This window comes from Indicator indicator, chromosome 5 (assembly GCF_027791375.1).
Source record: "Indicator indicator isolate 239-I01 chromosome 5, UM_Iind_1.1, whole genome shotgun sequence".
Classification (NCBI taxonomy): Eukaryota; Metazoa; Chordata; class Aves; order Piciformes; family Indicatoridae; genus Indicator; species Indicator indicator.
This window is the reverse complement of record NC_072014.1, coordinates 21,723,699-21,738,797: the sequence shown is the minus strand read 5'-3', so window position 1 is coordinate 21,738,797 and position 15,099 is coordinate 21,723,699. Positions and strand designations below refer to the sequence as shown.

General features: G+C 37.1%; 1 protein-coding gene across 1 annotated transcript; it reads right to left on the bottom strand.

The window, feature by feature from the left end:
- Positions 1–315: 315 nt before the first annotated feature.
- Positions 316–14,168, bottom strand: FASTKD1 (FAST kinase domains 1). The gene is made up of 14 exons (XM_054381190.1): positions 13,834–14,168; positions 13,416–13,484; positions 12,358–12,483; positions 10,855–11,253; positions 9,680–9,790; positions 8,572–8,703; positions 7,191–7,677; positions 6,302–6,416; positions 5,500–5,628; positions 4,811–4,942; positions 3,651–3,764; positions 3,255–3,396; positions 1,391–1,505; positions 316–439 (listed from the first exon to the last, which is right to left on the bottom strand). The coding sequence occupies exons 1-14, from the start codon at positions 14,166–14,168 to the stop codon at positions 350–352; spliced, it is 2,496 nt and encodes an 831-aa protein (XP_054237165.1). The 3' UTR covers positions 316–349.
- Between the last annotated feature and the right edge of the window lie 931 nt (positions 14,169–15,099).

The window sequence follows — 15,099 nt, the reverse complement described above, 5'->3', positions numbered from 1 at the left end:
ATTTATCTTTGGACAGTTCTATGTCTGGTTAAGTCTCTTGTGCTATTTATTTAGGAGATAACAATGTAATTTTATGGCAAAACTATAAAAGACACATGTACTTAAAGAATCACTTCCAGATAGTGGGAGATTTTAAGCATCTCTGTCACATCCTCCTGGCCCATTGTGATCTGCATTTTGCAATAGCTAAGAAATTGAGAATTAAATTTCTTGACACTTGATGCCCCATAGCAAACCTTGATCCAGATGATTCACACAAAGAGATTTTTGAAACTAAGTATTCCAGTATTACAAGAAGTTTAAAACCATAGTGTTTGTATAAAACATACTTTTGACTCCATGTCTGAGATCACTGTTTTCCATAGAGATGATTTCTGAGATATTCTAGCTGTTCACCTTTTGCTGACAGAACCATAGAATTCCATTCAAAGTGAGGAATCTGTAGAACACAATCATTCAAACAATGTTAATATTGGTATAAGCCACAGCAAAGAAAAGGTTCTCCAATATCTGTTGTTCTCCACTTGAAATTATTTCACGACCTATTCCTTCTAAAAGCTTGGCTTATTCTAATACCAAAAAGATTAATTTCTCAATATGGTTCTTCTTCATATTAGGTCACTGATTTGTAATGTTGATGTATCAAACTGGAATGGTGTAGCATAAAAGTAGCATAACATTTACTGTCAGGGCAATATGACAAAGGATGATTATCCTGTTAAAAAAAAACCCAAGCTTAAGTTTAAGCTTAAGGAAGGATTACAGCTAAAATTCAAGTAGGTGAGTAATTACATAGGCAAGAGAATCTACACTCTGGCAGGGGGGTGGTTGGACTCAATGATCTTCTGCGGTCTCTTCCAACCCCTAACATTCTGTGAGTGATTCATGAGCCTCCATTACCCACGTTTCTACACTGGTGGCTGTGAATTATCTCTGGCCACAAGTCTTTCCCATCACTGCTAACACAGCAGAAGACGGGCAGCATCCATATCCCATCTTGCAGCTGCCATAACTGTCCATCACTAAAGGAGGATATGCTCAATCTTTTTCTAGTGTAGAAATGTTTGGTGAACTCTACTTCAAACTCATTTCACTTTTTATCCTTTACTCAGGCTAGGTGGAGATTGCTAATTTGCCTGCAGTTAAGGTAACACTTGAGAGCTTTTGACTTCAGTTTTATGGCAGCCATTTTCAGAGAAGGTGTAAGTTCTAAGAAGTCTTTACACCATCTTGAAAACAACTTGGAATTTTCCTACTAAATACAAAAACTGCTCTCACACAGTACATGTTTTTCAATATTAAAACTACCTTTAAATCTGTTGCAAGGAAAATATATCAATGCACTATCCATGCACCTCAGAAAGGATATAAGTCATTGCTGACTGCTCACCTGAATTACACGGTATCCCAGCATTTCCAAGTGTCGTTTTTTCACTGCAGGTTCTCCTTTCAGGTAATGTGAATCTTTGCTAAATGCTTTTGAATCAAGAAATTCCAAAGCAATTCTGCAAACACCAAAATGTGCTTTTACTTTCAGGTCCTACCTGAATTGCAAGAAGTATTTCTAGTTCAGTATAGACAGTTGCAGCAAGACAATGACTAGATAAATCTGACAATTCATAGAAAAAGAAAATTATACATCTCCCTGAAGCTAGATAAAATATTTTCCTCCTGTTTATCTAGAGATACTTGAACTTCACAGATTTAAAAAAACCACTTCTTTCCTGTATCAGTTTTTGTTCAAATGGCAAAAACAGCTAACCAGCACGTTAACGGCTTACATTTAAAGAGGTGGGAGGAAAACAGTATTCCAATCTCATGAAACACATTTCAAGTATGCTCTGTCTTGACTCAAACTGTAATGACTGTAAGAGGGGAACTAGGAGAGAGACAGATTGAGCCTTGAGGAGGCAGAGCAGCAAGATGCTTTTCTCTGGTCACCCCATATGGCTGGAAAACATCAGTTTGAGCATGTACTGGCTGACAAGTCAAACTTTGGTCTACCGCTGCCCCCCTGAATTTCTTGCCCAGTTTCAATTTCCATATATTACACTGTCACCCCCTAACTCCCTCGAACACTTGACCAGGCAGACACAAGACAGTCACCACCCCAAAGGTGTCCTGGACAGACTAAGATATATAAGGGTGAGCGTGTGCATTTACCTTTGTTGACCCACAACCTACAGATCAAGACTCCAACTCAAGACAACAATGCTGGACCCAAGGGTGGTGAAATCTCTTGCCCTCTCTCTTGCCCTCCTCTCTTTTCTCTCAATTTTCTTCTATTTTTTTTCTTTTTTGATAGACATTGCCTATTCTAAAGTAGTAGATAAGAACTCCTCTGCAAGAATGCCTCTACCGTTAACACTTTTTGCTAGGTATTAGAAAAAAACAAACTGTTGTGCATTTTTCCTCAGCGTCACTGTCATAACTCTATTGCCATTTTGGTCTTGCTGAGGGATAGCCCTTGTTGTCCACTGAGTGGGTCAAGGCATTTGACTTTTGTATTGTTCCTCAGAGTCATTCTCGTGATTCTTATCGCTGTTGCAGCCCTGCCAAGCAGGGATAGCCCATACATGGGACTACAAAGATTCACCTCCCTTCTTGTACACCGAGCAGGACGAGACACCCTATCTGAGCTAGTGTCTATCTGGGGCTGGCTAGGATGGAGTTACTTTTCTTCATAACAGCCTGTATGATCCTGTACTTTAGATCTGTGTGTGTAGGTAACACACCAATATTTTGGCTACTGCTGAAGAGCGCTTGCACAGCATCAAGGCCTTCTCCATTTCTCACTCTGCACCCACAGTGCATAGGCTGGGGCTGGCAAGAGGTTGGGAAGGGACAGAGCTGGAACCTCAACTGGCCAAAGTGATATTCCACACCATATAACATCATGCTCAGCAATAAAATGGGGGGGAGAATTTTTCCATCTGCATCAATTGTTTTATTTTCTCTTTAATCCTTTCTTCTCTTCACTTACTAAACTGTCTTAATTGCAACCCAGAAAGCTTCCTCATTGCTTTTGCCCTCCAGATGCTTTCCCCCATCACAATACAGGGAAGTGAGTGAGCATCTGGGTGGGACTTTAGTTACCAGCTGGGAACACTAAACCTCATAAGGCTTTGGGAAAAGGAACAAAAAAATAAAGAGCCTAGGGGTTGCAACAACCATTTAGGACATAAGCATCAAAAAACTGTTCTAACTTTGATCTAATCTTGGAAGAGTTACATGCAGGAATTTGAAGTACTAACCTTTGAACTCCTGGTGGCAGAGCCTTTCTCCAGTCATCCTTGATGTCATGTCTGAAGCGTATTCTCTCCACATTATCAAAAGGTACATTCAGAGCCGTATAGGAAAGAGGCTTTTTATTTTCATCAAGAATACACTCAAAATCTGTGAGAAAACACAAACCAGTTTACTCATGAAAAAAGTGAAAGAATTTGATCTATATGTTGTTTACTTCTAGAAAAACTAAGTGATAACAATAATTAGATACCCAACATTATTTATACTGTGTAGAACTTTCTAGAAACCATATCTTGTACAATTTCTTCTTTTCCGTATCTTGTGGCCACATGCCCAGGGGTTTGGTGGCAACAGTGGTATCAGAGGTCTCCATAACAACCTTTGGAGGATTAACTTCTCACCTATTTTATAGTAGTATGGTGTGAGAACAGATATTCTTGCATAATGGCTCCCTCCCAAGATCTCTGTCAGTATTCTGTGAACATGTTGTCGCAGTGGATTTATTCGGCTACTGCCTACAAAGACAAAATAAAGAATTTATATATCAAAACTTCCACAGCCAAAGTTTTGAACGTAATGCTTTGTGACACTGCATTTTTGACAGACAGAATTACACCTTTCCACATATCCTTGCTGTTATTCCATCACAATTCAGAGACGATGTGATCATTTTTTGGGTGGACAGTGGCAGCTACCTACAAAGCATGAATTTCACAGCCAGACTTTCTATCCCAAGACTTTTCCCATTCACAAACACTTTAGATTGAGGTTTCACCTGTTGAATTTTGTTTGCTTTCACCTGTGCTCAGACATAAGGACTTACTACTTACTAGTAGTACTGTGCTCAGGCATAGTACTTACTACAGGTGCACTACATTATCTGTCACTTCTCTGTTGCAGATTGTTGTAATACCTTGCTCCATGAAATATCTTTAGTCTCAGAGATAGAGTAGCTGAGTTCAGTGGATAGCAAAGCAGATTTTTCCCATCAGAATTATGGGAGGATATATCAAGTTTGCAGTAGCTGGATTTTCTGAACGGATCAGTACATCAGTTCACAAAGACCTCAGCTGCAACAATTGGTCAATAGCCTACTTTTCCATCTCTCATCCTTGATGGATCTTGAGTCTTCTGAGATGACAGCACAGAGTTCAAAAGGAGACAGCAAAAACATTCATCTTGAAAAATTTAAGCGTTCAGTCTTGTAAGCAAAGCAGGGTCCAAGTGACACATTTACTCCAGCATACAATCCTAATGATCCTCCTGCCTCTCCATTCTCTAAGCCATATACACTGTCTCTGTTTGTTTAAATGTTCTTCTTATGAAGAAATATCCCATTTGAATTAATTCTCACAGGAAAAACTGCTTTGCTATCTGTCACACTACTGAGCAGTTGCACTATTCAAGAACACATCCTCAGCAGAAAGTGGGGCACACCTTTCTGATCTTCTATTGTGTGCTAGTGTCAACATGGCAGTTTTAGAAGAAGCATCTAGCAGACTGTTGAAAATGGACTACTACTAGTAACATGGGCAGCTTTCCCTCCTCCTAAATTACTTACTGTTATGAAAGACCCGTTGGCAGTAGTGCTCATGAAACCAAGGGATGTGAAACTCTGGGCATTCCAGACAGACTGCTCTGTTCAATTTCATGAGGTGTGAGCGGATCCTCTGCTTTACGGTATCAGGCAGAACTGAGTTAAACAACATACAAAGATGTGAACTGCAACGTGAAAAATCCAACACATTAACCTAAATGTCTACTTCTGAATTCTTCTTTAACTTTTAATGAAGTGGTTGAAGGCAAAACAGCATCAGTGTATTGATAGTGAACAAGATACAGGCAGAGAAGAAGAAAGCAGTCAGTCTTATTTAAGAGACTGGTAGAACTCCTTGCAGACAAGAATCCCACACTGCTTCTTGAGCTGTGTGACTATTTCTAGTAATGAATACCACACTCAGGTAATTTTATTTCCAATAAAAGTAAATTATTGCAGTAAATTGACTATAGAATTCATTGAAAAATTATTTTATCATCTTCAATGCAAGTCTGTACTTTTAAAACAACGCATATTTTTTGTTCATTCTGTCCCCCTTAGCACTCAAATAATGAAAAGACAATATAGAGGGGTCTTTCCAGAAAACTGAACAGTTTGAAGCATAATTCCACTTCTCAAGTCGTCTATAGGCTCACAATCCATTTTATGCCAAATGCCATATAATCAGATTAATCAGAGAGCTAGATCTCTACCTTGAAGTTGAGCATCCAGTTTGCTTAGGAAAGAAATGTTAAATATCCTTGTTATCAGAACCGGAGGAAAATACCCAGCCACTGCCAAAGCATGACCAAGCAGCACCAAGTGGTGAGTTTCAAAACAACCTTTAAGAATCAGACAGAAATCCATATTAACACATGACATACAACTGAAACGATTTGCAATGTTCTCCCCCTGGCCTCCCAGATCACCCCAGTTTCTCTCAATATAATAAATGAACAAACAGGCAAGTCAAGGTTTACTTCTGTTAACTGCACCAAGGGATTTGCAGGGGGAAACTAGTTAGTCTTAAAACCCAGGTAATTCAACAATAGTTCTGTAGACGGCAAATTTTCACAGTTCTATGAGGCTGTATCACCAATGAAATTTTTTTTAAATGCACTTCTCCTCTACAATTTAGCATTTCTTTGTAATGAATCACAAAATGTATCCTGTGCCCAAATAATGTATTCTTGAATTCAAATATTGAATTCTATCCAAATAATGAGTTCTATCAATAATAGCAGAGCTAATTGATCAGAATTTTCACTTTTTACTACACTGAAGATAATTTGCTAGTCCCTTAACAGTAACTTTTAAAGGGTGAAATGAAGCTATAAAACCCAACAGAAGCATACATTGAATCTTTGTTGTGGTTTAACCCCAACATACACACACCTTTTTTTTCTTTGCTTAAAAAAAACCCAAACATGCCATTCTACTCCCATTTTTATTGAGGACAAATAATATCTTCCATTAACACTCTGGTGTCAGAATATCTTTGTCTAATGTACTTACTCAAGTTAGAAGTAAGATACTGGATACAACTCTCAAAGAACTGTTCATTGGCAGGAGGGTCATAATTCAGAGCAGAGAAAAGGAAGAGAATAAAATAGATTTCAAAGGGGTGAATCTGGGGAGGGAAAAAAGACATTCTAAATTAAGTCAATCCAAAATATCCTCATATTGATTTACAGTAAAAAAGGGTTTATATTCATTTAGAATAGGGAGATTTAAGACTAGATGGGCTATTTTCTGATTTTTTATTTGGTGTGGGGAGGCAACTTTTCCTGGAGAAATATATTTTTCAGAAAATGCAGACATCATAAAAATTTCAGCTACGGCTAAAACTTAAAATCTCTTCTGTGCAGATGATCCAAGTGTTTCTGTGTATTTGGACTTTAAAAGCTTTTTAAAGGCTTCCCATTAAATGCTCCCAAAGAAACTAAATCGTCACAGAAAAAAATAGAAGATCTATATAAATACCAGACTAAGAAAAGAAAAAAAGACAGCAAGAAAACACAGCAATTTTGAGCAAAAGACAGACTCTTAGGAAAATCCCCACAAGAATGAGTAATGTGAAATCATACACTACCTGATGTGACCGTTTATAAAGAAGTTAAAAAAAAATATTTAAGATGGTCTAATGTAAAGCCAAACTCAAAGGATTACAGTTGACCTAGCACTGCCTGACTAAACATTAAAAAGGAAAATTAAAGAGAAGTAAATGCAAAATAATATACGTGGAAGCAAAACAGCTTTGAGTGAATACAGAATAAAATGATCTCCCAATCTGGCACACTGAAGAAAACTCTCAGAAACAGTGTGGACTGTGCTCTGAAACACATTAATCTGCCCTTTCTTATTGAATAATTTACACAGTAGAGAGAAGGAAAAACTGTTATACCTTGTCTATATTTTCAACAGTCACAGAAGCTATTCTGTCAAGTAACGAAGGACATCGGTGGTTTGTTTTCATGAGAAAATGAGACAATTGTAATACATTTGCCCATGTTATCTGGTCTATCAAGCGCTGACACATGGCCATAGTTTCCTCACTGAGAACTTCTTCAAACCACTCTCCATTCACATGTGTAACTTCTTCCAACAGAAGATTTAAGTTGTTGGCTTTCTGAAGCCTCTGAAATCCAGAGTCATTTAGTTTTTGCAGAAGCTTTACACATAGCTCAGAACTGTTTTGCCAGTGCAGCTGGTCATAATGATTCCATTTGACAAGAGCTGTAGCAATGCAATTCAAATGATGGAGCCTGCATTGAGATAAAACTGCTGCTGCTTTGTTTATAATGACTTTCTCCTCTTGACAGGAAGGAAGCATGGCCAGAACACCAATTATTGCAGCGGTATCAGCAGGTATCACACTAGATTTTAAAAAGCTGGTAGAGACAGAAATAAAAAACAGGCCATTGGTACCAATAAAGTCCAATGTTTAAAATACAATTGCATTACATGCGTGAAAACTCTATTTTGAAAGTAAAAAGCTGTGCATCAAATATAAAATAATATTAATGACATGCAAGAAATTCACAGTGATCATCATATTTTTTTCGTTAATTTCTTCCTTCTAATTTATTCAAAATTGAAAAAGGGAAGACAGGGAGCATCTCAGTCAGCTGATGAGGCCTCAAGTGTTACTCATTAGCACAGAAGCCTTTAGTGACTGTAGAAAGTCCATGTGTTTTAACAAAATCTTGGGGTTTCCAGGCCTGGATAATTTCAGTGATTTCTGTCCTGAGAAGCAACAGGTTCTGAAGTGCCTGAGGAACATGAAGGCATTGTTCACAAAAAACATGTACAGCCAGGACACTGCATTCTTACAAAGTCAGCTTAGTGGCATAATTCCAGAAAAAGATTCCATACGCTGCAACTGTACAAACCTTAGAACTAACTAGACAGTTCTTCAGCCAAAAGAAGACAGCTTCTGCTTCACACTTTCACTTGTCTCAACCACAGCACTCTTACTGGCTATTTTTCATTACTTATTCCTTCAAACATCAAAGAAGACATTAACACCGATCCTCCCTATTAAGTACCAGTCAAAATTCCTGTTCAATGTGATTATATTGTAGCAGCCAAGGGGATGCAGGTACTATTTGGTCTTATAGTCAAAAACAAGAGCCACTTCCTATCCTCTGAGTTTCTTGATTAATAGAATCAAATACTTTTAATAGTTTGTTACAGAACAATGTAACATCTTAGCTTGTTATTTAAAATATCAACTAGACAACTGTTTAATACTTAAATAGCTACATTTCCAACTATATACTTACCCAAGTAGTAACATTTTTAGTCTGGCAAACAGTTCCAGATTGTGGCAACGCAACACCACCAAGTACTGTGTTAACTTTACCAACTGCAATACATGATAGCTGTCCAAATGTCTGTGCAGAACAGAAGCCATTCTGAATACAAAAAGATGATATGGTATTATACCAATACGGAAGATTTTGCAAATCCCAACATTCCACATGAAGGGGTGTCCCATGGTGCAAAATACTTGGGTGGAGGGTCGCACACACCTGCATTCCACCCCAGTTTTGACTGTGTTCCCCTAAGACACTGTAGCCTCTCTCCAATCAGTGGAGACAGCCCTCATCACACCAAAACAGCTACTTCACCCTACTAATTTCTCTTGTAGATTTTAGAGTGGACCAAGAAGGGGATAAACTAGAACAGCATCACCAGCTTCAGTACCAATATACCCATTTGTATAATAGTGGCTGCTACAGCTATGTTGACCTGAAGCTCCAAGAGGGGGCTAGATTTGTAGGAAAATACAACTACACTCAATCCAGTTATTGCTCACAACCTGCATTTAACTCTGCTGCATCTGTGACATATCTGATGCTGAATCTTCTGTGCTCAAAATCTCAATAGCTTTTCCCTTCATTGTATGAAAGATACTCCCTATAAACAACGTTCAGTTCACAACTGCAGAAAATCTGGCCCAGGTTCTTAAAGATACAAGACTTAATAGTTCCCAGTAGGGCATGATGACTTCTGAAGTGATTCACATCAGTAACACAATCTCCTAGAAAGGACATACTCTCTACAACTTACTGTATTATCTTTCATCTCACCAGTTACAGTATTTGTTAGAGGCTATGTTCATTCAGAGAGGATCACATTTGTAAATAAGCCAAAAATTGTATTACATTAAATGCCATTCTATGAAACTCCTAAATTGCCTCCATTACTTCTGGGTCAAGCTGTGATACTCTAAAAACTGCAATAGCTGATTACGTATATTGTATATGCATTTGTGTGCAAGTGACACACTCTTCATGCCCAACTTAATGCGTATTATACAGTTTTCCATATTAAATGGAAGTGATTTGCCTAAAGAATACAACTGCCCAGTAGTATCAAAAAAATTACTTTTTGAGTAGATGAGAATTTCTGCATTTCATTTTCTGCATCGTCCTCAGTATTAGCAGTACTTGGTGACTGCTAAATTCTTCTGCCATATGCACTGCAGTTACTAGCAACCTAAAGAGGAAAATAAAAGATTTATTTTCCAAAGAAAAACAGTTCAAAATCTCCAAAGACTGCAGTCATTGTCAAGGATGGAAAGAACCCATAGACTACTTGAGGAAACACAGGACACCAAATTCCTCCAAACTAGAGACCTTTGTTCTGTGGACCCTTCTAAACATTTGATGTGTATGGCACAGATGAGAGATGTGTTAGATCAATACTTACTGCTCTGATGCTAGAAACCAGCAAGTCCAACAATGGTGAACGTAGACAAGAGGTGGGGAAGGTACTCTAACAAACTAAACAATTCACTATCAGTCATCAAGCCACAAATAATGAAATCAGAGTCAAACTGGTCTGTAGCAAATAAAGCAAATGATGACTAAAAACCCATACTGATTTTAACCCAAAATAAAATAATTTGTTTAAAACTCTAGGAAAAGTTTTTGGAACTAAGTCAGCTATGACAAAACGGATCTCTGAGTAGAGGCAAATATTCATGAAGAAAAGTCTGAAAACATGACTAATTGTAATTAATACAGCAAATTCTGCCAGAAATGGCAGACTTTGAGACTCATGACGAATACCACCCCCAAATAGAAGCACAAGAAAAACAGAGAAAAATCTGCCACACAATACTATGCTCTAACTGCTAAATAAATGCTGAACTGTTCCCTGCTGCTGACTTTTCATAAAGAATAGGATGTGCAGCAAAAAGGGATAGGAGAAGACTTGGGTTGTTTCTGCTAATTAATGTATTTCTCAGGGGAAAGTCAGAAAATTCTTTACTACCAGCTACCATGAAAGGAAGTCTGTAGTCTAAGAGACAGAACTACAAAATGGCCTTCACACACATCTTGATTACTGGATCCAGCTTTCTATGTGACTGTTCTAAGACAAACTTCTCTGACAGTGTTTCCATAATGAAACTACACACTGTTACAAAGTCACAACTAGGAAATCTAATGCTCAGCCCATATATAGGCCCAGTAATTCCTACAAACGTGGCACATTTTAAATCTTTGTGCAAGACTACATATACATCATAAACAAGACAAAATTGTTAATAAACTTACCTTTCTCTCACCTTAGATCCTGCCATAGGACCAAGAGTACAGAATAATTTTACAAAGGTTTCAGGATCATAATAATCATCTATAGTTTCAGACAGCAGTCGTTTAGCAACCAAGCGGAATTCAGCACTGTCAAAACCCAGCTGCTCATACAGTCCAAAAATAAGATTAATATTGTGTATGTCAAGACAAGAGGCACTTTTAAGGAAAATCCTGTTGCATTTTTCTAGCAATGGATGATATCTCAGTTTAAAATTCTGAAGAAACTGTAGTATTCTTTTGGCATAGTTGAAGTGGGCTTCATCCTTTTCTTGCAAGAGCTGTTCAGCCTTATGTAGTAATCGATCTCGAAAACTCTGCGAGATAACATCAGATATGCTGATCATCAAAACTGATAAGATCCTAAAAAATTCAAAATATTTTACACTTACACATTGAACATGTGAAGTAATAAATTCTAGATTTACTGAAGAAATCACACAAAGAAAGGAGCACTAGTCTGGGTGTAGCAGGCTTCTGCATAAAAAGAAATTTTAAATCCAATGCAGAAAAAACAGATAAGCAAAACCCATTTCTCCCACTAAAGTCAAAATTCTGTTTTCAGTGAATTTCTGAAATGATTGGGATTTTTCAGTCATCCCTTACAAAGTCGTATGCGATGAAAGCATTTGCCTAAGGCATGACCCTGACTTGCTTGATTGAAATTTGCAAAATTAATGTTCGATGAAAACTAAAAGAAAAACATACAATTCTCAAGTAACAAAATAGAAAGAAGAGTCATTGTCACTCCTAAAGAAAAAAAAATCCCTTCCTAAGGAAATAAAAGTTATGACCACAGGGAGAGTAACTTTTTTAAACAAATGCAGTTCCATTCAGTGGGACAGAAATAAGCTCTGGGAGTGCTGATTCTGGATAAAGCAGAAAAAAGGAAGAGCAGCCTTTGCTATAATGGCCAAGGGGGAACAAAAGCATGAAAAAGATTGGACTTCTTTGACTATGGTCAGATTGTAAGTATTAGGGTAATGTACTAGACATGCTAGCAAGAGAATTGATCAATTCAATTTGACAAAAACCAAACAAATGTTCTGAAGATAAATAAAAATCACATTGCTTTAAGACTCATTATTATTATTCACAACAGTAAACTAAATCCATGTCATACAAACTATCAATGCCAAGAAGTAAAAATGTCTTCTGGTGATGTAAATTTAGAATCAGGATAAAGAATTATCTCCTGGTTTTCTACTCTAAGTAGAACATTAGTTTTAATTAAAAGTGTTTAAATCGGTTCTAAAGAAATTCTTTGCAAAATCATTGGGAAAATCCATTCACCTAAGCACATCTGTTCATGAAAACCAACGCATGAATATAATCGCCTCTTTCCCACAAATCCCAAACTGAAAAAAAAGCAACCTACAGTTGAGAAAAAGGGCAAGTGCTCAGCAAAAGCAGCCTAGTAATTGTGACATTGCTTCTCCCGTCACTCAGTCTCATACTGACACTTACCTTATATCCTGTATAGACTCCAGTCTCATGTCTACAATATGAGCCACTTTGCCAATTACAGGACTTGAATGCCTATGTTGCTTGTGTAAACACAGCGAGAATTTAGACAGAGCTGGCAAGCTAAGCCTGTCAAGACATCAAAGAAAGACAGAATACCTACCTTTTATTTCTACTGAACAGCTGAGGACAAACATTTACTTCAATGATTATATAGCAGACAAGGTTATATTGAAATCACAAACCAAGGCAACAGAATATCTAAGCATTTTCAATTTGGTCACTTACAGGTACTTTGGATTTAGCCAAAACACGTAGGTGTTTCATATTAAGGCATATTGTGCATATGGAACTCTCCAAAAATCCAAAGTTCTCCATTTAACCAGACTAGCCTAAGAAACCTATAAAAATTATATTCTCAAGCAATGATGTGAAATAACTAAAACGAATGTGAGCAATTTATTACCTGAATGTCATTTTGTGTTCAAGCTACACTTAATTTATTTGTGAAGATGCCCCAGGTGTTAAGCTGGGAGAGGCAATCCTGTGTTGCTGGTGCCAAGACTGACACTAGCTTCTGCCATTAACCTGAGATTAAAGAATGAAAATTACAATATCCAAAAAAAAACCCAAAACCCCCCACACCAATATAAAACCAACTCAATAAAAAACTTCACAAAAGGAAAACTGTTGAAGTTTTGATACAAATGATTTTTACTAAAATTGAGATAAGCAGGATTCTAACAACCATCCAAGAGTTGGACAGCAAGCACTAAGGTAAAACTGAAAATCAAAACCTGTGATTTACTTCAAATTCATGAATCTACATAGACAATATATTTTAAAATCTTAAGTTGCTGAAGTTCTGAATCTCTCAAGCATTTGTGTATCAAAGTCCACCAATACCTAAAGCCTCCATATATATAAAAAAAACTTTTAAAATAAACCAACATTTAAAATACGTTTAAAACATTTTATAAATATTCAGAACTTTGTGCAGCCTCAAAGCGAAGCAAGTCATACCTTATACCTTTCACAAAGCATAGTAGTACAGTACTTGCCTCTCTAATCTTTTCCATGCTTCTGTAACAAGCACTTCCACTAGAGAATCATGGCCTTCAACATTGAGCCTTCAGAAGAAAGACATAATAGTTTGAAGTTTGTTTCAAAAATTATAAAGAAATTACATGTGTCCTGTCATTAATTAATCAGAATGCTTTATTTCTCTATTGCAAACAAATAATAAACATTTCTGCATTAATAACTGTAACTCCATTTACGGATAGCACAAAACAGACTGGTCCTGCTTGCATCTAAAAAATGAGGCACAGGACATGGTCTGTGTCATAGGGAGTATGGAAGCTGGGGCAGGGCAATCTCCCAATCCCCTCTGAGGATGGCTTTGTAATCAAAATTCCATCTTGTTTTATTAGCAAATACAAAATATACAGAGGTTGAAATTAACATAATGCTGCTTACCTCAAAATACTATACAGGGTGTCCACTATGGCCTCATCTTCCATGTGTTTCACCTTGTTTTCTGCTAAAATGCAAAGGGTAAGAAATTGGGAGTGATTTCTTATATAGTCAGTAGTCCTTAAAAGAAGTGGCCTCTTCTTTTGCAATTGCCACAGCATGTTCAATGCAATTCCCACATGTTTTTCAGAAAGCCTGACCTTGTTCTTTCCAACAAGGCTGAACACTTCATCTTCATGGGTGCAGTTATTTATCTGGCTCAAAAGCAGATCACTACTCAGAGTCCGAGCTTGGTAATGTCTCAGTCTAAACAAGCAAACCTGCCTCAAAGCAAGCATCTTGCTGTGCCTACCAGCTGTCTTTAAAGTGTCCAGAAAGATCCTTCTTTCACTTTTCACAGTAAATTTTGTTGCTACAAAACCCAGTATCGGGTATTAGAAAAACAGACAATCATTTTTCTTTCATCCTGTATGATCACTTCGTTAAGAATTCAGTTCTGAGGTATCTGTAATGAGATAGAATTAAAGCAGTTAAGTACAGGCATAACTGCTAGATAAAAATTAATCTCTCTACTTTTCAATGTTCTGAGTAAGGTAAGCTTAAGAAGAACCAACAGCTTTCATTCCTCTCAGAGAAAATCTCAACAATGAATGCTATTTTCTTAGTGGATCCTCCAATCTGTACACAGTGCTAATAACCATGTATTGTAAAACCTACAAAACTGGTTCCAAACTGCAGAACACAAATCACCGGTTGCAAATGTCATGGTACACCAAAAAAAAAAGCCTACTGCATAGAAGTCTAGAAGTCTTTCTTTAGAAGATACATTCATTAACAAAAAAATTACCAACATACCATGCCTTCAGCAAACTTGAATGCTCTTTATCTGTAGAGATGATTCCATCAGTGTAAGATTATTGTGGTGACAGCAGGACACACTAAGTCTCCTGAGAAAGAAAAAAGCTTCTTACTTGAGCATTCTATGTAAGGTACTGAAATTATTCCATAAAATTGGATATAGCTGGATTTCTTTTGATGTATGCACAATCAGCTTCTCCAGAGAATAAAAAGTCATACGACGTATTGTACTACATCGCTATCACTGTCACTGAGGTAGATACAAGGCAAGCTAACATGAAATACTTTTTAATTATGTTATCACGTGAAATGTTTGAACTTAAAGCATACAAAAATAAGGTACAAATTTTCCAGATATTATGTGTTAAACATATTTTATCATAACTATTTGCTTTATAGTCCCTTTTCACA